Source organism: Eucyclogobius newberryi, unplaced genomic scaffold (assembly GCF_026437365.1).
Source record: "Eucyclogobius newberryi isolate DKJ021-1_F unplaced genomic scaffold, fEucNew1.0.hap1 SCAF_5, whole genome shotgun sequence".
In the NCBI taxonomy this organism is placed as follows: domain Eukaryota; kingdom Metazoa; phylum Chordata; class Actinopteri; order Gobiiformes; family Gobiidae; genus Eucyclogobius; species Eucyclogobius newberryi.
In genome coordinates, this window is record NW_027316167.1 from 33456991 (window position 1) to 33483517 (window position 26527).

General features: G+C 43.2%; 2 protein-coding genes across 2 annotated transcripts; one reads left to right on the forward strand and one right to left on the reverse strand.

The window, feature by feature from the left end:
* Positions 1-6331: 6331 nt before the first annotated feature.
* Positions 6332-14337, reverse strand: LOC140381235 (N-acetyllactosaminide alpha-1,3-galactosyltransferase-like). Its single transcript, XM_072465271.1, has 3 exons — positions 14250-14337; positions 13663-13800; positions 6332-7023 (listed from the first exon to the last, which is right to left on the reverse strand). Exons 1-3 carry the CDS (start codon positions 14324-14326, stop codon positions 6342-6344), a joined length of 897 nt encoding a protein of 298 aa, XP_072321372.1. The 5' UTR covers positions 14327-14337; the 3' UTR covers positions 6332-6341.
* A 6162-nt stretch (positions 14338-20499) lies between these two features.
* Positions 20500-22221, forward strand: LOC140381510 (uncharacterized). The gene is made up of 6 exons (XM_072465580.1): positions 20500-20561; positions 20642-20760; positions 20852-21220; positions 21310-21553; positions 21851-22062; positions 22126-22221. The coding sequence occupies exons 1-6, from the start codon at positions 20522-20524 to the stop codon at positions 22219-22221; spliced, it is 1080 nt and encodes a 359-aa protein (XP_072321681.1). The 5' UTR covers positions 20500-20521.
* Positions 22222-26527: the final 4306 nt, after the last annotated feature.

The window sequence follows — 26527 nt, forward strand, 5'->3', positions numbered from 1 at the left end:
GGTTCATCACTCCAAAGTGTCGTCATTCTCATCCAGTCCATCAAGTTCCTGCTGCACTTTGATACACCATTCTATCAGCCGGTTTGGGGGTTCTTTAAGACCAATGCTATAAGGATTGCTGTCTTCCTGTCGGGCCATTCATGTTCATGGCCGTCCAGTCCGATGATCCTGTATCATCAACAAATACATTCAGAACATTTACCACCGAGGTGTAACATCATCGACCCCAGTTCCTCCAACCTCAGCTACCACGTTTCACACATAAGCTCCGCTTCAGGTGCTTCAGTCCTTCTAGACCATCCAGCTCCGTTAACGTTCCTTCCATCATGGTTTCGTTCTACCCTCACCACGTTTAACCTTAACTAATTACTTCCCATTCACCTTCGACTACCAGTCACATTGCAAGTACTCAAGCCTACCCGAGTGGCATCGACGTCTCTTCAGGCGCGTTCCCCTGCTCAGAGGCTGTCTTGTCCACAATAGTTCTCCTCACCCCGGCATCAAGGACCTCCAACCAACGCTTAAGTCTTCCCCTAAAACAGCAGGATTACTGTGGTAACACAATCTATTCCGAGCCCCTTTGCAATCCGTCCAGACCTTGTGCACTGGTCGTCAAGTGGCACTTCCCAACAGGACTCAGGATCTGGTTCATCCTTTACTTAAAGTCGTTCCACGCCTGGTCCCCACATTTCCTACCAAACTTTTCCCACATTGGCGCTGCCACATCTGCCTCCAGTTAAGGCGTCGTTGACCGCCTCATTATATCGTGGAGCACTGGTTCTCCATGACTTTCCAGGTCTACACACACCATTACCTCCTCGTCCTCCATTCTGCCAATCCGCACTGCCTCGTTAAGCTTCTTTTGGGGGTATCGAGGCCCGGGAGCCTTCAGCCCTCATCGCAAGAAGACCCAAAACGGCATTAACTTCGTACATTCGTGTTGTTCATGTTTCTCCCCTGCCAATAAACACCTTGCATCGTATCTGGGGTCGTGGTCCTTGCTAGTGAAATGGAGATAAGTTTGTTATCTTAAGTTCGGGAGCAGGACCACGCCCCTTCCTGCGGCTACACTACTTAATCATCCAGATCACACACACCTGTGTTCGTGATTTTCGTGCTCCTCCCTCCCACCCTCTTTAAACTATTCTAATTCATCTCCTAGATGGGGGTATCGAGGCCCGGGAGCCTTCAGCCCTCATCGCAAGAAGACCCAAAACGGCATTAACTTCGTACATTCGTGTTGTTCATGTTTCTCCCCTGCCAATAAACACCTTGCATCGTATCTGGGGTCGTGGTCCTTGCTAGTGAATGAATACAGCGCTGGGAGATTTCATGGATATGTGGACCTTGGATGTGGCATCGTAGTCGACACTCTCCCTGCGGCTAGAGATGTTTTGGTGGTAATGGTAGTTGCCATTGATGATTCCTGGAAGCTCCCAGTTGCATATTTCTTCATAGATTCATTTACAGGTGAAGAACGTGCAAACTTGGTGAAGGAATGCCTTCATCGCCTGCACAGCATTGGAACAAGAATAGTTTCATTAACCTGTGATGGCCCATCATGCCATTTCTCCATGCTCAAGACACTTGGAGCAAACTTGGACATACAATCAATGGTTCCCTCCTTTCCTCATCCTGATGATGGCTCTTATGTCCATGTAGTTTTAGATGTCTGCCACATGATTAAGCTGCTCCGTAATACACTTGCTGACGGAGGTACACTGCAAACATCAACCGGAAAGATCAAGTGGAAGTAGAGCTGAACGAGCTCCAAGAAAAAGAGGGACTAAGACTTGGAAACAAGTTGAAGATGGCGCATATAAAGTGGGAAAGACAGAAGATGAAGATGAAGTTGGCAACACAGGTATTCAGCAGCAGTGTCGCTGATGCTGTGGAATACTGCAACAAACATCTGCACTTGCCACAGTTCAGAGGCTGCGAGGAGACAGTAGACTTCCTGAGAACCATTGACACTGCCTTTGATGTTCTCAACAGCAGGTATCCATTTGGAAAGGGGTACAAGGCACCCATGTGAACATCAAACAGAGAATGTACTGCAGCAATCCTTCAGAAAGGAGAGTTTGCCCTTATTTCTCTCAGAGACAACAACGGGAATCCTGTGCACACTGGAAGAAGAAGAACATGTATTATTGGCTTCATAGCCAGTGTTAGAAGTGTACGGAACATCTTTCATGACCTTGTGGAAAAGGAAGATGCCCAGTGTCGTTATCTACTGACCTAGGAGCTCAGTCAAGACCATCTAGAGCTTTTCTTCTCCTCTGTCAGAGCATGTGGTGGATTCAACAACAATCCACAACCACACAGTTCACTGCAGCCTACAAACGTCTTCTCGTCAGGCAACAGGTGAAGACTGGCACAGGCAACTGTCTAATGTTGGACAACACAGACATCATAGGGGTGACATCTGCGCCAATTAACACCACACGTAGGTTCAACCTGGAGCCTGTTCTGAAGCCCAGTCTGAGCATGACTACTCACTCTGTCCTGATGTTGATGCTGTGTCTGAGTACAAAGAAGCTGCCATCAACTACATCGCAGGGTTTGTTCAAGGAGAAACACCTTTGCACACCATGCACTGACGCCATAACATCGGAGACCCCCGTCCATTTGTTTCTTCTCCTGAAGAATCGAGGAGGATTGCAGAAGCCATCAGAGGGAATCGTTGTAGTTTGTACCAAAGCAGAGCGTTGTTTCCAACGGATCTTGAAAGTAACATCAGGCAAACTTTGTTTGTCACCACTGTTGAAGACAACCATGTGCATCTTCTGGTGAAAATGGCAACTTCAGTGTACTGCACCATTCGGCTCCATCATTTGGCTAAGAGAGAAAGAGACAAATTAATTGACAAAACAAATAGTCAGACATAAATTAACAAAGTTGGTCCACTTTCACCACCAGTAATGCACATCGGTTTTATTCATTCACTTCATACCAGACGGAAAGCTTAATTATGTGAGTTTGACTGTGGCAGATGAATCTTCTTTTGTAATGCTGATTGATTCCACTGAAACTTGGAGCTTGTATGAACGGAGCACAAGTTGTAGGTGGCAAACAGCTAATACATCCCTCTAAAACTGATAGGACAACAACACACTGACTGAAACACATTAGTATTATGTGGCTCATGTAATTAGGAACATCTGTCACTGAAAAAATTGGAGCTTGCATCAACGGAGCTTTGGAATCGAAATTTGGATGTGACAGCATCAGCACACACACACACACACACACACACACACACACACACACTGAAACTGTTCACGTTCTGTTTTTCTTATTGAAAATAAAAATAAAATCTCTCTCTCTTTTATATTTATATATATATATATATAAAATCTCTATCCTCCCCGTTTCCCCCCAGTCTCCTTTCTCCGATCTGTCTCCTCTGTCTCTGATGTTGAACTATGTACCAGTTGTTATAACATCACGCAGAATTGTTTTCTCAAGGTCGACTTTCCCATTTATTCCCCTCCAATTTGTTTTTTTTTGCCACACCATTTGTAAAGACAGCCTTCCTGATGCGCCACACGGAGTCCTTCACATCTATGCCTCTATTGACACTGATGTACTTTATCTAAAAATAGAAGACAAAGTAAGTCAAAATATGAATTGAAACAAAAATATAGCAATAACCCATTCAGATCTGACACAAAATGGACATAGTTTATGAATTTGAAAAAATCAGCAGTCTAAGCACAGATTCTTGAGACTTCCCTCACCCTAGACACTTCCTCCAGTTCTTCTAGGGAGATCCCGAGGCGTTCCCAGGCCAGCCTAGAGGCCAGCATCTTCCCTGGGGTCTGTGGGACATGCCTGAAACACCCCCAGGGAGGCCCCTAGGTGATCCTAGGTGATCCGGAATGGATGCCTGAGCCACCTCAGCTGGCTCCTCTCGACGTGGAGGACTACTCCGTGCTCCTCACCCTATCTCTAAGGGAGTGACCAGTCTCCCTGAAGAGGAAGATCATTTCACCCTGACCTTGATATTTCCCTCATCATACAGGACTTCTAAACTAACAACTACTTTATGAGGCTTAAAAAGGGGTATAAATCACTTTAGAAAATATTTACCAATTTCTCTTTAAAGTCTGTTTCCTCTCAGGCGTTTTTCCAGCAAGATGAGGGAGGGGACATCCTTCACTGGAAGGTCAAAGTTGATTTCCTCCTCTGCTGGTGGTGGGGAATTTTGATTTGTCATCTGGATTAGTTTTAGTTGATCAATAATAGTTTCCTGTTTTATCAGGAGTCTGTGCATTAAGCCTAAAACATAGGACAGAAACAAATTAAGGCTAATTTATATTATTTATAGACAGATAGATAGATAGATAGATGTGAATGGATTTATATATGGAACATCTGTTTTTTTATCATATCTTGTATCTCTGTACATTATCAAATGAAGATGAGACTAAACTGGCCTGGGTCATTAATTGAAAGATGGTCAGATCCTAGACCTAGCCATGTTATATGTCAGACAAACAGACGGATGGAAGTGCCACATCTTTGCCATAAAGTGGCCCATATGTATTTTGCCAAATCTGGGACATATTTTACACAGTGCATGTGGACCACATTAGGCTCATGTCCGGTTTACCCATGATGGAAGTTCCACATCTTTGCCATATAGTGGCCCATATGTATTTTGCCAAATTGGGCCATATTTGGTTATGCCATAAAAGGCCCATTTCTGGTTAACAATTATTTCTTCGGGCCGGACTAATGCCACAAGTGCCATATCTTGGCCAGATATGGGCCACATTAGCTTGCTATCTGGGCTGTTACATGTACAAATCACAAATACACAATGTTTTGTTTTAGCACTCATCAAAGGTATAAAAGCACAGAGGCCTTTCTGCTGTAAATGCAGGACAATCTTCCTTTTTATGGCTAAACTAGGCTAATATTTTTATATATAGTTTATATATATATTTTATCTTCTTGTGGATTCTTTTTGCAGACCCGCCCTGTCCCCAGACCTGTCCTCAGTGATCCGGGGTCAGTGACACTCGATGTTACACAGGTACTATCAGTATTCTAGAGTTAGATTTGTAACTTTCTCCAAACGCAAGGTGCAGCGGCCATGTTGGATTGTCTAACTTGGGCTTGTCAGTTGTCATGGGCTTGTCAGTTGTCATGGGCTTGTCAGTTGTCATGGGCATGTCAGTTGTCATGGGCATGTCAGTTGCCATGACGGAACTACCGGGTCCAAACCGGGTCCAACAAACCGGGTCCAAACCGGGTCCAAACCGGGACTAAAAACATATAAAGTAGGTCTAAACTGGGTCCCATACTTAATAACTATCTAATCCAGTTCTGGAGCTGCAGTTGTGTAGAATGGAATTGAAAAGCAATAAAACTTTACGTTTACATATGTCAGAATTTAATTTTATGAAAAGTACTTCAATCAGAATATTATTAAAAAAATTGTGCAGTTACAGTAATAAGAAACCAGGGAATAACAAAAGGCTTGGGCATTCCATGGAATACATTCCATTCCATGGCTCGTGCCTAATAACATGAATTCAGAATATTCATCATTGAGAAGTTTCTTACTTCTTTAGGCCTGGATTGTTGGTTTTTACCAATTTCACTGCATTTCTCACTGGTTTCAATATCTTGTTTCAGGCTTCATTTTCTGCCACTTGATGGACATGCAAATTAGTAAAATATCTGGGGTACCCGACTTTATTCTAGTAAATTGATTGTTTTTGTCTGTAAAAATATCATGTGTGACAGGATCAGACTGCTGCCGTCTTATTATCTCACGCAAACCCAAAGTTAAGAAGCTGATTGGTCGTTTTGGGATGAGCAATGATGGGCCACCCTGCTTTACTTCTTTTCTCAAAAAGCTGCTCTAAAGCTTCATTATGTGCAATAAGGGCGTGTTTGTGAGAGCCAAAGGAACGTGTTAGCTTGACTAAAAAACCTACTCATCTTTTCACACACAAACACATCAAACCACAACACAGCTCAACTCAAGATCAATATTCTGAATTCAAATGATTTAAAAACAATTCTGGTGGAGGGTTTGCCACCTGCTTGTCTCTATGGAGATTGTGCATTGCCTGCATTGTTTTGCAATATGGAATAAAAAGTGGAATACCCCCATTGAGACGAGCAGGTGAAGCCACAAGACCTTCGCAGAACAGATCTATGGAGAGGCGATCCTATATAACAGTAAAACACCTGTATTTTAACATGTTTGACATGTTTAATTAAAAATAGAGGCAAAGTAGGTGGCGACACCCGCTCTTCTTCATTCGACCTTGTTCATTCAACACACAAAACTGTAGTGTTTTTGAGCTGTTATTTTACCATCTTTATTGAGGCCGCAGTTTGTCATAATCCTTCGGTGCCCAAATTAAGCGTGTTACAACGATATCTTTCCGGTTCAGCTGCATGTCCCAGCAGTACTCTGGCGACAGCAGCTTGGAAGGTTTATGAAGCCAAAAATACTTGTTCAAATGGCTTTCGTCGTGCCATAGCGCCTCTACATTGTTCTTCTTATCCTCCATGATGCTTTCTAGGCATCCGTCAGCTATCATTTTCACATTTTCCCAAGTTCCTCCGAAAATTGCTGCGTGGTAGTAGTAATCCCCGGCCTCCATGTAGGCTTTGGACTTTGGATTGCGATCATAAGTGAATCGATCTTTCGGCAGCTTGTAGTAATGGGCATGTAGAAGGGCGACGGATTCACCTAAAGCTTCTGATCCAAAACGCCCGGTGAATATTTGGTCCACGTCAAAACAAAAGACATAAGGAAACAAGTATTGTATCTCTGAAACGATGACTTTGGATATAACTTTCATTCGCATCATAGAAATGTCCTGCCACCGCGAATGTCGTTCCACTTGGATAGTGCGGATGTTGCGCTGAGGGCCCAGGTTTATCATGGGGACTTTGTCGATTTGGTCGGTGAAAACGTAGAACGTGACTGGTAATCCGATCATAAAGTGCTCCTCTGCAGAGACAAGGAAGTTCTCCAGGTAGGCCTCAAGATACCTGCAAAGGAGTTTATACAAATGGTTAAATCAACTTCAGCACAAAATATATACAATATACACCGCTGCAGGTGATGATCTTTCAGCTGCAACACAGTGTTTAAGCCCAAACAACCATGCGGAAAGACAAGTCCCGCGGTCATGGAGAAGATGTCACTGTGTTTTAGAATGGTCAAGTAATTGGCATTGAGCAGAGAAAACATCTAAGGAAAAGTAGAAACTAATCTACAACAGATCTTAACCCCAGTGAGAGTGTTTGGGACGAGCTGGAGAAGGCTTTGTGCAGTGGACACTCATTAATACAAGATCTGTGTGAGGAACAATGACACACTGAAGATCTGTGTGAGGAACAATGACACACTGAAGATTTGTGTGAGGATCAATGACACACTGAAGATCTGTGTGAGGAACAATGACACGCTGAAGATCTGTGTGAAGAATAATGACACACTGAAGATCTGTGTGAGGAATAAGGACAAAAGATCTGTGTGAGTAATAAGGATACACTGATGATCTGTGCGAGGAATAATGACACGCTGGAGGGAAATGTATATGTTTATATTGCAGAAGCTTATTGAAACTATGCCACAGCTATAGAGCTCATTCACCGACGTCACAAAACCACGTGATCGCATACGTTGCCGCCCCCTTGTCCGTCCAAAGTTGCGTTCCTTTGCACTGATAGTGTGGAAAGTGATCTCAAACGTAAATTATGGAGCCCCCAGTGCTTTAAGATTCCAGAAACTCCTTGGATGAGCTACAGAGGTCGATATTTAGAAAAGCTGCAATCAATCAACTTAGATACATATTTTATGCCTAAATCACCGACTCTTCCAGATATCTCCAAGCCCACTGGTCTGACGGTTCACAAGTCCCAATTTTGAACAAAGGGTCTACGCCTAAATAAAACTGATGTTAATTCTACAGCGTTTATACCGAAGCTACAGCGCAGGCAGCGGTGCATGAGGCTGCATGCCCAGGGTTCGGTCACCTGCGTACTGAGGACGGACAACATGGCCAAAAGGGCCTGGGGGAGCCTGGAGGAGGGTGAGGGGCGGTCGTGTGACATCACGTGAATGACCTCTATAGAAGGTCCCACAGTTAACAGTGTCAGAGCACAAACCCAAGACAGGAAGTCCAAGGAATTGTCTGTAGACCTCGGACAGGATTTTATCAAGCCACAGATCTGGGGAAGGGACAGAACCATTTGTGAGGGCAATGACCTCCATCATCTGTAAATGGAGCTGAGCCCGGCCAAACTGAGCAATCGAGGGAGAGGCCGAGTTTTATGTCTGGAGGAAACCAGGCTCCGCTCATCACCAGACCATTACCATCCCAACAGTGAAGCGTGGTGGTGGCAGCATCATGCTGTGGAGATGTTTTTCATTTGTCATTAAGAAGTCCAGCTCCGTCCTGGGCTGCGCTCTGGACTTGGTGCAGGAGGTGGGGACAGAAGGGTCCTGGCTAAACTCACATCTATGCTGGACCATGAGTCTCACCCCCTGCAGGACACTCTGTCCGCTCTGGAGAGCAGCTTCAGTGAGAGACTGATCCACCCTCGCTGTGTGAAGGAAAGGTTTCGCAGGTCTTTCCTTCCTGCTGCTGTCAGACTCTAAAACAAACACTGCCCTGAACATGTGCAATACCGATTTAATCATGTGCAATACCATCATATTCATGTGCAATACTGAATAAACCATGTGCAATACCGACATATTCATGTGCAATTACTGTCATACTCACACGCAATTAATGTCATTCATGGGCATACAACTGATGTAAATAAGAGTGTTTACTTTACCATTATTATTAGTATTATTTGTCTTATGCCAGCTATTTAATTTTTTTTATTCTTATTTATTATAGCAGGAACTGGGAGACTAGTCAGGATCAACAGAAAGATGACTGCAGCAGTTACAGGCCTCCTTGATGAAAACCTGCTCCAGAGGCTCTTAGGCTTCAGGACAACATCTCTGGAGAAATCTGAAAATGTCTTTGAACCGATGCTCCCCATCCAACCTGCTGGAGCTTGAGAGGTTCTGCAAAGAAGAATGGGAGAAACTGCCAAAAAAACAGGTGAAGCCAGTTTGTAGCATTAAACTCAAAAATATGCTGTACTTAGTGCCAAAGGTGCTTAAAACAAATTATTGAGCAAAGGCTGTGAATACTTTGGTGTTTTAAAAAAAAAAAGCTTTATACATTTGCAAAGAATCCAAACAACCGTCTTTCACATTATCATTATAGGGTATTATTTGTAATAATTGATAATTGATACATTTGGGAATAAGGCTGTAACATAACAAAATGTGGAAAAAGCTGTGTGAATATTTATATGAACGAAAACAAGGGATACATACTTATAAAGGACACAGGAGATCAAATTAAGAGTTCAAAGAGTTTATTTTAACATCTGGTTTCACTTTCTTCTTTACTGAATCAAGAGATAAAGAGGAAGAAAGAACACTTACAAAAAAAGAACACCCTGTACAGGGCCCTAGGAGCCGGCGTCGACACCTTTAATTGAAAACCGCAAAGGAAAACGGAAACAGAATAAAGTTTATTGCCATTTGTCAATGAACAGGATTCAACACAAACATCAAACACTGAACAATTAATACAAAAACAATGGACAATAAATAAGTAGAGTTAAAAATAGACATGATATGTAAATAAAATAAAGTATGTAGTGCAATAAAAGTGAACAATGCAGTGAGTGCAAAGTGCTTAGGTGGTGTTCATGAGTATAACAGCAGAAGAAAAAAAGAAACTGTTCTTGTGGCGGGAGGTTCTGGTCCGGATATACCGTAGCCTCCTGCCTGAGGGGAGCGGCTCAAATAGTTTGTGTCCAGGGTGAGAAAGGATCTGTGTGATCCGACCTGCACGTCCTAGAGCCCTGGAGACGCACAGGTCTTGCAGAGATGGAAGTTTGCGGCCGATCATCTTCTCACAGCAATGCATTGTTTGTCCCTGGCTGTGGCTCCAGCGTACCACACGGTGATGGAGGAGGTAAGGATGGCCTCGATGATGGCCGTGTAGAACTGCACCATCATATCCGCTGGCAGCTTTGCCTTTTCAGCTGCCGCAGGAAGGACATCCTCTGCTGGGCCTTCCCGGTGAGGGATCTGATGGTGGGCCCCCACCATCAGATCCCTCAGATCGAGGTCCCGGGTGATGGTGATATCGAGAAAGTGGAGGGAGTCCACAGTGGAGATGGGGGAGCCCGAGATGGTGAGGGGGGGCTGTGACTTTCCTGAAGTCCACAATCATCTCCACTGTTTTCTGGGCGTTGAGCTCCAGGTTGTTACCGCTGCACCAGAACACCAGCCGGTCCACCTCCCTCCTGTAAACTCATAGTCCTGCAGACTCATCCCCGTCCGAGATGAGCCCGATGAGGGCGGTGTCGTCCGCAAACTTGATTCGTTTAACAGAGTCGTGGCTGGAGTTGCAGCAGTTTGTGTACAGGGAGAAGAGCAGGGGAGAAAGTACACAGCCCTGTGGAGCTCCTGTGCTGATAGTCCCCATGTCTGAGACATTCTTCCCTAGTCGCACGCACTGCCTCCGATCCGTCAGGAAGTCGGTGATCCACCTGCAGGTGGAGTCAGGCACGATGAGCTGGGAGAGCTTGTCCTGGAGCAGAGCCGGGAGGATGGTGATGAATGCAGAGCTGAAGTCCACAAACAGGATCCTGGCATAGGTTCACGGGGGGCATAGGTTCATGGGGGGCCCAGATGCTGCAGGGTGAAGTGGAGTGCCAGGTTGATGGCGTCGTCCACAGACCTGTTGACTCTATAGGCGAACTGCAGGGGGGAGGTGTGGGACTTGAGGTGGGGGAGGACCAGGCGCTCAAATGACTTCATGACTACAGACGTCAGTGCCACAGGTCTGTAGTCATTAAGTCCAGTGATCCGGGGCTTCTTGGGGACAGGGACGATGATAGACGACTTGAAGCAGGCTGGGACATGGAATGACTCCAGGGAGGTGTTAAAAATGTCACTGAAGTGTCTTAAGGTAGCAGGGGTGACACCAGTCCCACCAGGCCAAACACAAATGCTAAAGCTAACAAAAAGCTACCAGACCATGCAAGCCTGCAGGGAGCAACTGAACGGGGCGAGAAATGTGCGTAATGTGACGCACCAAATGGGGCAGCGAGCAGCGAGAGAGCGAGCGTGCTGCCGGGCGCTCCATTTAAAGGCTCCAGGGCGCGCAAAACGAAGCCGGGAGCCAACTTATGAAAAAACTGTGAAAAATTTAAGATTAAACAATACCTACCAAAGAACAGGAATAAATATAAGAACTAATCTAAGAAAGAGAACAGGAAAATATGAATACAAAAACAGGGGAAAAGGTGCACAAACCTAAGAATAGTGCACTGTAAATAAGTGTGTTTTAGTTGTTAGATACAACGGAGTATAAGGCCCCCCCCCCCCAAAAAAAAAGAAAAAATACGGGGCACTACGAGAATAAAGTCATTAATTAACAAGAATAATGAGAATGAGCCCACAATAGATGTTGATCTTTATAATGCGGGCCTTTTAGACGTCACAAAGTCTCTGACCATTTTCACCATAAATCTGCTCCCTCCACTCATGCCTTTTCACCCTTCTAAACTTTGTACAAAGTCACTGTTCAAGAGTTTGTGTGCATAGGTTTGTTTTACATCAGAGCACCACGGGCTTGTGGAGCTGCAGTACCGCACAGTTGGGATATAATGTGACCAGCCGTCTTAAAACGAGGCAGTTATTTGAGTTATTCAGATTTTGAAAGTGTACTTTCAAAGCTATCCAATGATGTCTCACTTATGTACATCTGATAATCTGATAAAGTTGTGGTCATTTGAATGTTTACCCCTCTGAAAAACTTTTACTGAGAAAACTGTGCTCAAACATTCCTGACCTGGGCTCACAAGGTAGGACAATGTGCTCATTTGCATCTCATTGAGATAAGCCCTCCCCTCCTCACACTGTCACGCTGACTGGTTTTTGGTGCATTCAGAACAACCTTAGATTTAAGAAATGTTTATTACAACTAATCGCAAAAAACAGAGTTAAGTTAAATTTTATTTTCATGTTATCAAATCACATCTCTACGATCCAGAAGTCGAGTTGAATTCAAAAATACAATTTTATTCTAAATAATTTTCTTGGATCCTGCCCTACAACCACCTCTCTACATTATCTACATAATTATAGTTATCACTTTTATTTTTAAATTTGCCCACCCTTTTAATTTAAATGTATTTTTTATTCAGCTATTCAGCAGCTAGCTGTTAGCCCCGGAGCTAACAGCTAGCTCCGGGCCCCGGAGCCCGGAGGCAAAAGCCGGTTTAGCCACGAAAGCAAACACCAAACCACCATAAAACACACATAAAGCACGACCCACACAACCCACGGGTCAAGAAATACTACATAATTATATCATTTGTACAGAACACCGAAAAATAAGCCGATAACATGGCGCTAGTCTAGCTTAGCTTCCAACTTAGCCCGCGGCTAACACAGGAACAACCTAGGAACACCTACTGAGCTAGTTTTCGATGTGCATATCATTTTAGCATGCATGCATGCAGGGATCTTGTGAGTACTTACGCCAGGCACTTTCTTTTCGTGGATCTTTTTATTTTTCATTTAGTCTTTTTTGTGGATGTAATCCGTACTCTATCTACAAGCTACCACTGCGTATGACGGTGATTTAAGTAGCCATATGGCTCGTAGCTGATTGGCCAAATATAACAACAATGCGCTGCTGGAAATAGGTGACACCTCCGAGGAGCACTGGAAAAAGACTTGAAACCCAGTGTTGTGCCTGTGCCTTCATAATTTTGGTGAACGTGAACTGAACGCACTGTATTACTGCTGATGAACGAAACTGAACGCGTTCATTCTGGTGTCTGGAAACGGCATGTTCGTTCTTTTTATTTTTGTTCAATAAGGTGTCGAAAAACACACCGTTAAGTTTCCCAAAAAGAGCCTATGTCTGGCAAGTGTGAGAGCTCCGAAGTTGTAGAGGCGATAGATCGTGGAGACAGACAGATTTCAAGTGTTGCACCGCACTGCGCATCAAAACAAAAAGCAGCATGGACGCGACAGCAACAGAGCAGCAAGGACAGCCCTACGACCAGTAAAGTGAGTTTTATGATAAGGTTGGTGAGAATGGGAACAATCTGCATTTCTGTGCAAACTTTGCCTCTGGGAAAGGCTGTCCCTTCAATGTGACTCAATTCAAAATTGGATATGAAGATGAAATCTGACACATAGTTTCAGCATTAAACTAATAAAATAATTGCTGCTGTGGTTGTATTTGGGCTGTGGAAATAATTTAGAAAAATTATAGCATAATATTGAAAAAAAATAACTGAACTTGTTCATTTTTTGAATGATGAACTATGAACTGAACTAGTTCATGTAGAAAGTGAACTTTCCCAACACTGCCAAAAACTCATCATTTGCTTGAAACTCATGAATAGGCGAGTGTTGGTCGGTGAGTATAGGACGGCATCAGCAGAGTCATGGACCCAAACCACATGCTTTTACTGACAGTTCGGACTCTGGAGGAAAGCATGGACATAATTGTGTTGAATAGGCCCGATTAAAACTCTCTTATGTTCATGACATTAAGTAAGATATTGCCCAGCACACGTTACCTTCCGACGGCGAACACAGTGAGGGCCACAGAGCTCTGGTTCTCGGTGTGGGCCCGGTCGTAGATCACCGGCTCCCACATCCCCTCCCACATGATCGGTGCCTTCCAGTCCGTCTTGGTCTGAACTGCAGGCCGGGCCCTGGAGGTGAAATTCAAGTGTTTTTCAAGCACCTTCACATTTGTACTTGTTGTACTTTACTGTTCTGTGGTGTATTGGTTATTTCAACTCTAGGTTCTGAAATTAAAACAATTCATGACATTTCTAACTGGTTTCAATGTATGTTTTTCTCAATTCAACCTAAATAATCTGTTCGTGGAGCAATATATTTGTACTTATTTAGTAGACCTCTTGACAAATTAGTATGCACCTTCATCATTGTTGCATTATTTTATATTTTTATTGTTCTAATTATTATTTATTGTAGTTCTTGTTTTATTTCGTTTTTTCTTAACAACTGGTGGGGTAATATTAATAGATAATATTTTATTTACATGTGAACTACAGTGTAGCAAAACTGTTTACATTTAAAATGTATTTGTATTTTGGGTAGTGAATAATGAGTTGTGATGGAAAACATTGATTCTTACTCATAGTTGAGCATGTCGTCCAGATCTGTCATTGTGATCACTTTGGGGGCTTCTGCAGTTACAGAATGGAAAAACATCTGTTTGCTGAAGAGAGGGGAAAAAAAGGATAATTACAACAGTTTTACACATTTAGATTTAAAACATCCTCACCTCATGAGCATGATGGTGATCCCAAACAGGATCAGGCAGAAGAAAGAAAACAGTCCTACAAGCTGCCTGCACCAAACAACAACAAACATGGGAATATGTCAGACAGAGTTGAGATTAATGTGACATCAGACATTTGACCCATGTTGCATTGGATGTGGCAGGAGCAGTGCAAAGCAGCACCGCAAAGACAAATATCTCTAATGTTGACTTGAATTTAGATTGGTTTTGAAAAACCTATAGGATTCTAGAGGAGGAAAGGCACACGTGATTTTCAGACACTAGGAATAACTAAATCAAGTTAACATAATTATCTCTGTGGCCATTTACAGCCAATTTGTTTTTCTGAGTTGTTAGCCTGTCATGGAATTAGACATACACCGATGCTATTCCGTAACACATCGAGAACACAATTCAACTTAGAATATGAAACGACACAGAAACATCAGACATTTGTGTGGCATGCATGGGAGAAAACGCGGGGACTGTGTCAGCCAGGCCGTTGTAAGGAGCCTGGCTGACCCTCCTGCGTCTCACCCCCGCGTCTCACCCTGTTTTTTCTCATGCTGGTTGGTTTTATTAGATATTCTGGAATAGGCGGGTCACATTTCTCATTGGTCAGCCTCACATCAAGGCACTTGGTATTTTTCCGTAGAGATCAAGCCTTGGGTAAACATTACCCAGACTCCTCTGGGTTATCACCCCCCCTAGGGTAAACATCCTTTGGACCATCTTTACGACCCCTTCACAAATGCAGTTTGTCACACACCCGTTCTTCTCTTAGACTAATGATGCAGATAAAATATCACTATTATTCAGATAAAATACATCACAGAAATATAATCATATATTCACATTTTATCACATAGCCCTAAGCTCAACCCCCATAAATGTTTAGGGCCAGTGGTTTTCCTTCCCTTAGCCTCTGGTTCCAGATATTTAAAAGCCCCGGACTGTCACTGTCCAAGTCCATACCTGACATGAGGTAAAGGAGGCATAATTTCAGCAAAGGCGAGGCTCCAAGCTCCAGAGATGCTGCAGGAAAAAAAACAAAATCAGTTTCAAAGCGTCATGAACAGGTCTATGACCAGAAGATCGACTCCACTGTAATGGACAGAACATTCATAATTCACACACTTATGCGTTACAATCTGCTGTTTTGTGAGAGAATAAACTGAATACAATACAGACATTTAAACTTCCTTCACTGCAAATTTCATAAAACTAACCAAGATTAATTCACTTAAATCTAGATAAAAAAGCTTACTTATCTTGTTTTGAGAATTTTTCACTCATTAAACGCTAAATGTGTAAGATTATTAAGCTTATTTCAAGAAAATATATATATTTTTTCTTATTTAGTTTTTAAATCTATAATCTAGTAAGAATACATGCAAAACAAGCAGAACAAGTTTTCAGACGTTAAAAATAGGAGCCTTTCTTAAAACAAGAATATTTTAGGTACAATAACTTGTTTTTCCTAAAAATAAGAATTTGACATCCATACCATTTTAATATGCATTTATTGAATGCTTAGGCACATAATTTCAAAACCACTACAAATAAAGTAATAAACAGAACCCTTACAATATCCAAATCATCTTTAGTTTTTACTACAATGACATCTTCAAGGTTATATTTTGTCATAACGTACACACAGTTGTTGAAATTGATTGGATAATATGATGTATAGTCAAGAAGTTTTTCAACATCTGTCAGTTCTGTTGCTTGCGCAAGGTTAGGTACAGCAATTTCATATGCAAGAAAATCTCTGTTTAAACCCATTGTTTCATAAACCTGGTATTCAAAGCAATATAACGCACAGTTAACAATGAAAATATTTTTTACAAGCCCAAAGGTGGGAATTGAACCATTTGCAGAGATGATTATCAGAGACCTATCACAAATGTATTTGTTACCATACAGAACAAGCCACTTCACCCTCACTGCATGTTGTACATTGTCCATCCCTAAGAAATCTCTAACTTTTGTTCTGACATGTTCAATATTAGCAACTTCTGAAACAGGACCCAATTCTTTCTCATGTAAAAAAATCGGGTGCTCGGTGCCTGCTTCATTTTGACAACATTCCAATAACTGATTGTGATTTACAAGGGACTTACACACATTCTTAAAGTTCAGTTTGGAAGACCATTGTTTAAAGAAACAGTGTTTAGACTCAAATCTCATGCACATATGCCTTATAACAGGTCCCAGAGACATCATCTGAGAAGGTAGATGCAGCATGTAATGTTGCTTTGGGATTATATTATTTTCTGGGAAGAGTTGTCTAAATAGCTTGAGATGATCTTCTATCATTTGTTTCAGTTTTAACACAGTTTGTACAGACACAACAGGGGCAAAAAGTATTTTAACAATTTCAATTAAATCCAAAATAAAACGGACATGGGGATTTTTCTCTACACTGTCCAAGAGGAATGGCAAAATCTTTATCAATATCAGCATTTGCCCAGATGATTGTTTGAGTTTATTGTCATTTGAGGCTAATGTAGCAACACTTATTGGAGAGGGCTTATCACGCACGTCTACTGAAGAAAAAGGAAATGTCTGCATCGCTGCATTAAACATGTCCAACTCCAACTTTCCAGAGAGAATAAGGTATTTCAACACACACTTAATTTCCATAGGTGCTACACCTTCAAGAATAATGTGCATAATATCCTGTGGCATTTGCTCTATTAGATTAAAACCTGGAAAATCAACCAACTTGCTTTGTCGGTTTATGCCATAAGTAGTTTTGAGGGAGGATTTTAAGAATTCAGTGCTAGCCCTTTCGATTTCGATGCACTGCCTAATGTGTCGGTCCATTGTCCTTTTAGTGAAGCTCCTTTCATTAAAGTTTGTTTGCATTTCATCAAACATACACTCACAATGACGACATTTGCTGTATGCAAAACCAACTCCTTCCTTAAAACCTGCAAGCTCATGCTGGGCAAGTGTGTCACCGCACACAGCGTCAACTGCACCAGTTAGGTGAAATTGCCCATTCACAGTATCAATATTAATTCCATTGTACAGCAACTTCAAATCCTGGTCTATTCTAGTTAATATAACATCTACCCTGCACTCATCAATGTCCTTTGCCTTCGCTATTGCAAGGAGTCGGATTGATGCAAGCTTTGACCTAAACTTTGGGTCTATGTTGCCTAAAGTGTAATAAAACATTAGTAATTTATTTACTGCTGCATATTCGCTGTGGAAAATACGGCAAAAGGATCTTGAAAGTGATCCAGTGTTGATAGAACCTCTTCTTGTAAATGTTCAATGTTGGAATGTCTTTCAAAGACAGTCCTGATGTTCTCTCTTAGGGAACTCAGAAGTGCCACTTGATACTGCTGGACGCCTGAGACAATGCTGTTAACGCTTCTCTGAAAAACATACAATCATGGAAAAAAATAATGTTAAAAAACAAACATAACATCTCAATAAAAAAACAAAACATAACAAGGTAGACAACAAAATATCCTTCATCAAATGAATTAATACATTTTAATAATATACTCTTTGTTTAGTAAAAAAATGATAAAGCGTGTTCTTTATCTTTTCACCAATATAGGCCAAACAAATGAACTAAAAAAATTAACTAGCAGCAGCTATAGATGTATTGGCAAGATATACAATTTGAATTATTAAAACCAGATTTTTTACCTGCGTGTGTAAAAATCTGATCGTAAGTGCAAAATATTTACCTAGGTAATTTATTCTGACTATTGCACATTGTCCTACTTTTGTTCTGAACTTGACTCTACTTTAATTTCTGTGGAACTATGCATAACCACATTTTATACCTGCCATGCTAGTATCAAAATATAAGAATGGCCATGTTTTTATGTTTTTACATCACATTGACATGACTCCAAATATGCCTGGTAAAAAAACAAAAACAAATCTTACCTGAGATAGGTGGCATTGCTCCCGCACACCAATAGCAAATGCAGCAGCACATCTGGCAAGATCCATAGTTGCTCTTCCACTCTACAGAACGGGAAAAAAGTATTATAGTTAGTCCAGCATTACTATTCTGTAAAACCTCAATCAACCAAAGCCAATATTTTAATTTTGTCAATTTGTTCATGCAAGAACCTGTACCTGACGCACGCAACGTTAAGAGGAGATGGAAAAAAGTTCTATGTGCACTGAGTAACCATGGTAACCATGCACTGCACGCCCAACCAACACCGTGTTGATGGTACACCTCTCTAGACCATTAATAAGGCCACTAAAGGCAAAGGACTGTCTCACCTCAGGAGCGCTTACAGATCTGAGGCTCATCGCAGGCCAGAGCACTCTGTGCGCAGTGACAAACACAGCATACGTACCAATGCAAACATGTAGGCTAGATTTCATACAAATAGCCCGTTTTGGGGGTCTCCAGGAGAATTGTTACGCAAAGACATTTATTTACTAAAGCGTCTCGACTCGAAATAACGGAACAACTGTACTCCTTATTGCGCATCACGAATAAAGTAATCATAAAATCATAAATCGTTACATTACCTGATTCTGACATTGATCTTCCACCTCCACAAAACTTCCCGGTGGCTCCTGTTGCTCCAGCGTTGCAGATGAAGCAGACGCGGTAGATGGCGTGTCCGCTCCGGGTACAGCGCGCACCTGCTCCGCCCCGTACCTTGTTTCGGTGCAGTCTGAAAAAACCACTGTACCAAAGTTTTCTCGTCCTATGGCAGCTGCGTTGGATGTGGTGGTCAGCCATCCTCTTGGAGGGTTCCCAGTAGCTAAATGATGCGAATGCGTGCGTCGGAGATGGTAATAAAAGGAGTTGAAAACACGATATTCCTCGGCGCATCCATCCACTCCACAAATGACGCGGAAGTCTGGGCTCCGACCATGTGCAGTATTAATACAGTATATTATAATAAATCCATGTGCAGTATTAATATGACTTAAAAGGGACACACACCTCCAACAGGCCATGATATCCCAAAAGCAGAAAATCACTTTTGTAGATAAATCTGTCGTGTCTTCTTCTCAAATTTGTTTGAATGGAGAATAATCTGCCGCGCTGGGTTTGGACAATACCAACAAACACCGTGGGATTATTAAAATAAGAAGGGGAAATAATGAACAACAGTGACCCGAAAGCGCATACAAAATAAACGACAGAAAAAAACATAAATATGTATATCAAGCATGTTTTATAAAAAATGAAACAACGACATAGATTAATTTAGTTTATTTAATACATTTTGTCAGTGGAACATTCCGGCGGGATCAAGCGGAAGCGATGACTTTGACTTGGTGAAGGCCACTCAATAAAGTTTATTTAGTAATGCAGTATTGTTACCATGTTTTATATATTGTACGTCCCATATAATATTATAAAAATTGCATGTATATTTTTGGAGGTCGTAAATTGCAAGGTGGTATGAATTTGTACAAAATCAATGTTACACCCCCATGGTCATTTCCAAATGGTTGTGACCCAGAGCGATCTGCGCATCGATCTTGCGCATCTTGCGTCATCAGTCAGTCGAGAAAAAAATGGTCGATTTGAGAACACGAGGTAAGGTTTTTGTATTTCTCTTTTATATTAGTCAAATAACTAATGCTTTGCAAGAATTGAAAAGTGATACAATTTTGGTCAAATCATGGGTAGAGCAGCAATACAAGAATTTTTAAGCATAAATTGTGGCTAATGTAGAAGGCTTACAGATGCTAGTTAGCTTAGCAACTATTGCACTTAGCTAGCTGCGTTGGCGCCACATTGGACCACAGAGTGTCCACACAGCACATTTGTATAAATTAGCTATAATACAGGAGTAAAATTTTCAATGTGTTTAAAGAAAATAAAATTTACTCTTTCATTTTATTTGAAACGTTGGTAGGGTTATTTCTTGGCATGCTAATCAAGTCTTCAAATCGTTGCTTATATCATGTAGCTGAAACTAATGACTCAAATAAAAAGCATTTTAGATATTTGGACTTTGTCAGAAATTGTATTACTTGGTGGCCAATCTTTAGGTTTATTTTAAGTTGTTAGTTTACTTTGGTAATTGAACTAACTTAATTTAATTAATTTAGCATTAATGTTTTCTATAGTAATAATCATGAATCATTTAATTTGTTTGACAGGTGATAAAGCCATGGAGAAACTGGATGATGTCACAGTATCTATCTTAAAAGGTAACGTAAAGTATATTGTCTTGGTGTCTACATGCTCTACATTGTATGAACAATGTATGTTGTCTTTTTGTCGTAATTAGCTGCCAACATTGATGAGAGCTTGCTTTCAACACTGAGTCGTGATGATCTGAGGGACCTTTTGCTTGGGCCAGAGCCTTTCAGAAGAAGGAAACAATTGTGGTCATTATTCAATCCAGAGGTATTTATTATTTTGTTAAAACATTTGGTTCTACAAATGTGCATTATGTTTAGTACTTGCAGTTGATTGTTTGTTTATTTCTGTAACACAGCAAGACCATACTGTTTCTGCAAAGCAGGCTTCGATTATCCCTCAGACCACTGCTTCTCCCAATACAACCCCATTGAAGACCCTGCAGCTCCCCTGTCCACCGGAATATGTGGTCTACACCGATACTGAATTGGAGCAGTGCCGAAAGAACTACTGTGACATGGCCCGCACTGGCACGGAAGAGTGTATCATGTCTAAAGAGTTAAGATGCAGGCTGGTGAGGAAGACCATTACAAGTATGGTGTCTCTACTTAGAGCAAGCCCCGGTCAAATGGTCCAATATCCCTCCAAAACCGATGTCACTGCAATGGCTAAAAGAATCGTGGAATACTACTCAATGCTGCAGGACAAGGATGACTGCACAAAATATGTACGTATGATTCTTTATGTTTTTGCTTTTTAGACTAAATGTTGTTCTTTTTGGTGCAACCATGAAAATAATTTACAATTTGTTTCCAGGGGAGCATTAATGCCTACCTGCTAAAAAGATTGCAAAATATAAAATCCCCAGTTAAAAAGCAGGATCCGACACCTGAGAGAGGCCGGCCAAAGAAAAGGCGGATTGACTTCTTGAGTGACAAAGAATTAAATGAGGAAAAGGCAGATGCTGATGCTGATTCCAGTGGGACATCGACCAGTGGGGCATCAACCATTCTGCTTTCACCAGCCAGCAATTCTGATGATGCTTTTAATTCAAATTCATGTAAGTACCCTACAGTATGTAACATACTCCATACACAAAATCTGTTAAAAAATATTTTCTTGATAAGCATTATTTGACCATATTGGGATAACTCAAAATGCATTCTTGTCAAACCATATCAGTAAGGTAAAACCTGAAGTCAGTTCTTTGGCTAATTTACTGCGCAAACTTCCGCCCTAAATTCTTGCAGTGGAGGATATTTTATCATTTTATTACATTTTTAACAAGTCCTATCAGCTTTCAATAGTAAATTAAAATAATAGTTAACTGAAATGTTCTTTGATTTTTCCATTTTAGTGGAAGAGGATAGTCTGCTGATACAAGTCAGGCACTACAAAACACTCCAGGAAATGTATAGGAAGCCAAAGCCAAACCAAGATGCGGTGTCCCAGTTATTGGATCTTGAGTTTCAGGCCAGAAGGGCATACATTGACTCAAATGCCACCAGAGAGGAGAACAGAGCTGCCCAAATCTTGGAAGCATATCCATGTTTCAAGGAGCTTCATAATGTAAGTTATAATAAGTCAGATTTGATTTTACTGTTGCACCAAAATAATCTTTTCTCATTTCAGGTTTTGGGTGAGCTACGCAGGATTTTGGACTCATCCAATGATAAATTCCTGGATCAAGTTCAACAGAGATGGGGGGAGTTCTGCTCCAGAGTCTAAAAAAGCAATGAAGCCACCTATGATGATGGAACAAAGTAAGTTTTATTAGTGGCTTTATTTATACCTCAAATTTACTGTATGGAATTTTATTTTTATTTTTTGTTACAGCTGATGCCCACATTGCGTTGGTGAAGGCGCTACCAGCACTCTTTCCCTCTTCAGCGCTTCCGCCCAAAAAAATGGGGTGTGCCAGTGAGGCTTTATTGCACATCCTTAAGGTAAAATGCTTTTTATAGAGTTGCATTAAGAACACACTAACAGTTGACATTTACAACACCCAGATAAAATGTATTGTTTTTCTGTTTAATAGCCTTCAGAAGACCCCCATGTTTTTCTACAAAAGAGAACTCTCTCCTGTCCTGTACTACTTTTCGATGGTTGCAAGTGCATCATTGCGGTGGGCAATACACCAGTTGCAACATTAGATAAAGAACAGCTTGGTGAGGGGGTAATTTATCTTATGTCTTATTATTACACTTTCCATCTGACGTACCCCAAATGTGTGGCAACCTTACTGTCTGTCATTCAGACAGAAGTACTTCAGGATGCCATTCATGAGCGACACCACCTCCTCATACAAAAAAGCCCTGGCAGAGTGGCGTGATTTCATTGGATAGTAGTGCTGTATTTTGGAGATGGAGGAAGGGGATTTTAGAGTGTCTGTTTTTCTCCATTGTTTTTTTGTATTTTTGAAATTGCAGCTTTGTTCTAAAAGCGTTCACATGCAAGATTTAGTTGAGCAAGTTTAAGGTCTTTGCTTTGTGAATGTTTGTGCCACAAAATGTTTTTGCAACAGTAAATCTGTGTGTCCATTACAGATGTAATTTTATACTTAGCTATGGCACTGGATTGTTCAAGATTTTGTCAACGTGTACAATATTTTAGAAAATAAAGATATTGACACTAATTTTGAGTTTCTTTTACTTTTTCTTAAAATAAGCAAATTAAGAATTTAAGATTTATTTGCTAAAATTAAGAATAAATAAAACTAATAATAAGCTTTATATTCTAGTTTTAAGATATTCTACCTTAATTTGCTTCTTACAATTAGTGTTTTATGCTTAATTTTAGATAATTTAATTTGGATTGTTACTTAGAATAAGTGTTTTTAGCTTATTTTAAGAGTTATACACACTTAGAAAAAAAGTCTTGTTTCAAGAATTCTTGAAACAAGACTTTTTTTCTAAGTAAAATTCACTTACCCCACTGGCAGATAATTTCACTTAATTCAAGTATATTTTCCCCTAAAACAAGTGTATTTTTCTAGTTTTAAGGTGGTGTAAATTTGCAGTGTTGTATAAGTCACTTTCAGATGTGCCAGGAATGTCAGGGTTTCATGCACTTTGTTTCTCTAAAACGCACCCGCTTCTACTTTTACTAAATGGATTGGAACACCTTGAACAAACAGCAAAATCTTTGTTTTTGTGGATTTGAGTTGATTTCAAAGCACAAAGTATTCCATCCATCCATCCATCCATCTTCTGCCGCTTTATCCGGGGCCGGGTCGCGGGGGCAGCAGTCTGAGCAGGGACTCCCAGACTTCCTTCTCCCCAGACACTTCCTCTAACTCCTCCGGGGGGATCCCGAGGCGTTCCCAGGCCAGCCGAGAGACATAGTCTCTCCAGCGTGTCCTGGGTCTTCCCCGGGGCCTCTTCCCGGTGGGACATGCCTGAAACACCTCCCGAGGGAGGCGCCCAGGAGGCATCCGGAACAGATGCCCGAGCCACCTCAGCTGGCTCCTCTCGACGTGGAGGAGCAGCGGCTCTACTCCGAGCTCCCCCCGTGTGGCCGAGCTCCTCACCTTATCTCTAAGGGAGCGCCCAGCCACCCGGCGGAGGAAACTCATTTCGACCGCTTGTATCCGCGATCTTGTTCTTTCGGTCACTACCCAAAGCTCATGACCATAGGTGAGGGTAGGAACGTAGACCGACCGGTAAATAGAGAGCTTTGCCTTTCGGCTCAGCTCCCTCTTTACCACAACGGTCCGATGCAGCGACTGCATCACTGCAGCCGCTGCACCGATCCGCCTGTCGATCTCACGCTCCATCCTTCCCTCACTCGTGAACAAGACCCCGAGATACTTGAACTCCTCCACTTGGGGCAAGGACACCCCACCCACCTGGAGAGGGCAAGCCACCTTTTTCCGGTCGAGAACCATGGCCTCGGATTTGGAGGTGCTGATTCTCATCCCAGCCGCTTCACACTCGGCTGCAAACCGTCCCAGTGCATGTTGCAGGTCCGGGTTTGATGGAGCCATCAGGACAACATCGTCTGCAAACAGCAGAGATGAGATCCTGTGGTCCCCAAACCGGACCCCCTCCGACCCCTGACTGCGCCTAGAAATTCTGTCCATAAAAATTATGAACAGAACCGGTGACACAGGGCAGCCCTGGCGGAGTCCAACATGCACTGGGAACAGGTCTGACTTACTGCCGGCAATGCGAACACAGCTCCTGCTCCGGTCATACAGGGACCGGACAGCCCTGAGCAAAGGGCCCCGGACCCCGTACTCCCGGAGCACCCCCCAAAGGACACCCCGAGGGACACGGTCAAAAGCCTTCTCCAGATCCACAAAGCACATGTGGACTGGTTGGGCAAACTCCCATGAACCCTCGAGCACCCGATGGAGGGTATAGAGCTGGTCCAGTGTTCCACGACCGGGACGAAAACCACTCTGCTCCTCCTGAATCCGAGGTTCGACTATCGGTCGGATTCTCCTCTCCAGTACCTTGGAATAGACCTTACCCGGGAGGCTGAGGAGTGTGATCCCTCTGTAGTTGGAACACACCCTCCGGTCCCCCTTCTTGAACAGAGGGACCACCACCCCGGTCTGCCAGTCCAGAGGCACGGTCCCCGAACGCCACGCGATGTTGCAGAGACGTGTCAACCAAGACAGTCCTACAACATCCAGATACTTTAGGTACTCAGGGCGGATCTCATCCACCCCCGGAGCCCTGCCACCGAGGAGTTTGCGGACAACCTCAGTGACTTCAGCTTGGGTGATGGATGAGCCAGCCTCCGAGTCCCCGGTCTCTACTTCCTCTTCAGAAGACGTGACTGAGGGATTAAGGAGATCCTCAAAGTATTCCTTCCACCGTCCGACGACATCCCCAGTCGAGGTCAGCAGGCCTCCACCCGCACCGTAAACGGTGTTTGTGAGACACTGCTTCCCCTTCCTGAGGCGCCGGACGGTTTGCCAGAATTTCTTTGGTGCCGACCGATAGTCCTCCTCCATGGCCTCCCCGAACTCCTCCCAGGCCCGGGTTTTTGCCTCTGCGACAGCACGAGCCGCGGCTCGCTTGGCCTGCCGATACCCGTCGATGACCTCCGGAGACCCACAAGCCAGAGTGGCCTGATAGGCCTCCTTCTTTAGTCTGACGGCATCCCTTACTTCCGGTGTCCACCACCGGGTTCGGGGGTTGCCGCCACGACAGGCACCGGAGACCTTGCGACCACAGCTCCGAGCAGCCGCATCAACAATGGAGGCGGAGAACATGGTCCACTCGGACTCAATGTCCCCAGCCTCCCCCGGGACATGGGAGAAGCTCTCCCGGAGGTGCGAGTTGAATACCCTACTGACAGAGGGCTCCACTAGACGTTCCCAACAGACCCTCACAATGCGCTTGGGTCTGCCAAGTCTGTCCGGCTTCCTCCTCCGCCAGCGGATCCAACTCACCACCAGGTGGTGATCGGTTGACAACTCTGCCCCTCTCTTCACCCGAGTGTCCAAGACACGCGGCCGGAGGTCTGATGACACGACAACAAAGTCGATCATTGACCTCCGGCCTAGGGTGTCCTGGTGCCACGTGCACTGATGGACACCCTTGTGCTTGAACATGGTGTTCGTTATGGACAATCCGTGGCTAGCACAGAAGTCCAATAACTGAACACCGCTCGGGTTCAGATCGGGGAAGCCGTTCTTCCCGATCACCCCTCTCCAGGTGTCACTGTCATTGCCCACGTGGGCGTTGAAGTCCCCCAGTAGAACAACGGAGTCCCCGGTCGGTGCACTGTCCAGTACCCCTCCCAAGGACTCCAAGAAGGCCGGGTACTCTGCACTGCTGTTCGGCCCGTAGGCCGCCACAACAGTGAGAGACCTGTCCCCCACTCGAAGGCGGAGGGACGCGACCCTCTCGTTCACCGGGGTAAACTCCAACACGTGGCGGCTGAGCTGAGGGGCTATCAGCAAGCCCACACCAGCCCGCCGCCTCTCCCCGCGGGCAACACCAGAGAAGTGGAGCGTCCAGCCCCTCTCGAGGAGATGGGTTCCAGAGCCCAAACTGTGCGTGGAGGTGAGGCCGACTAT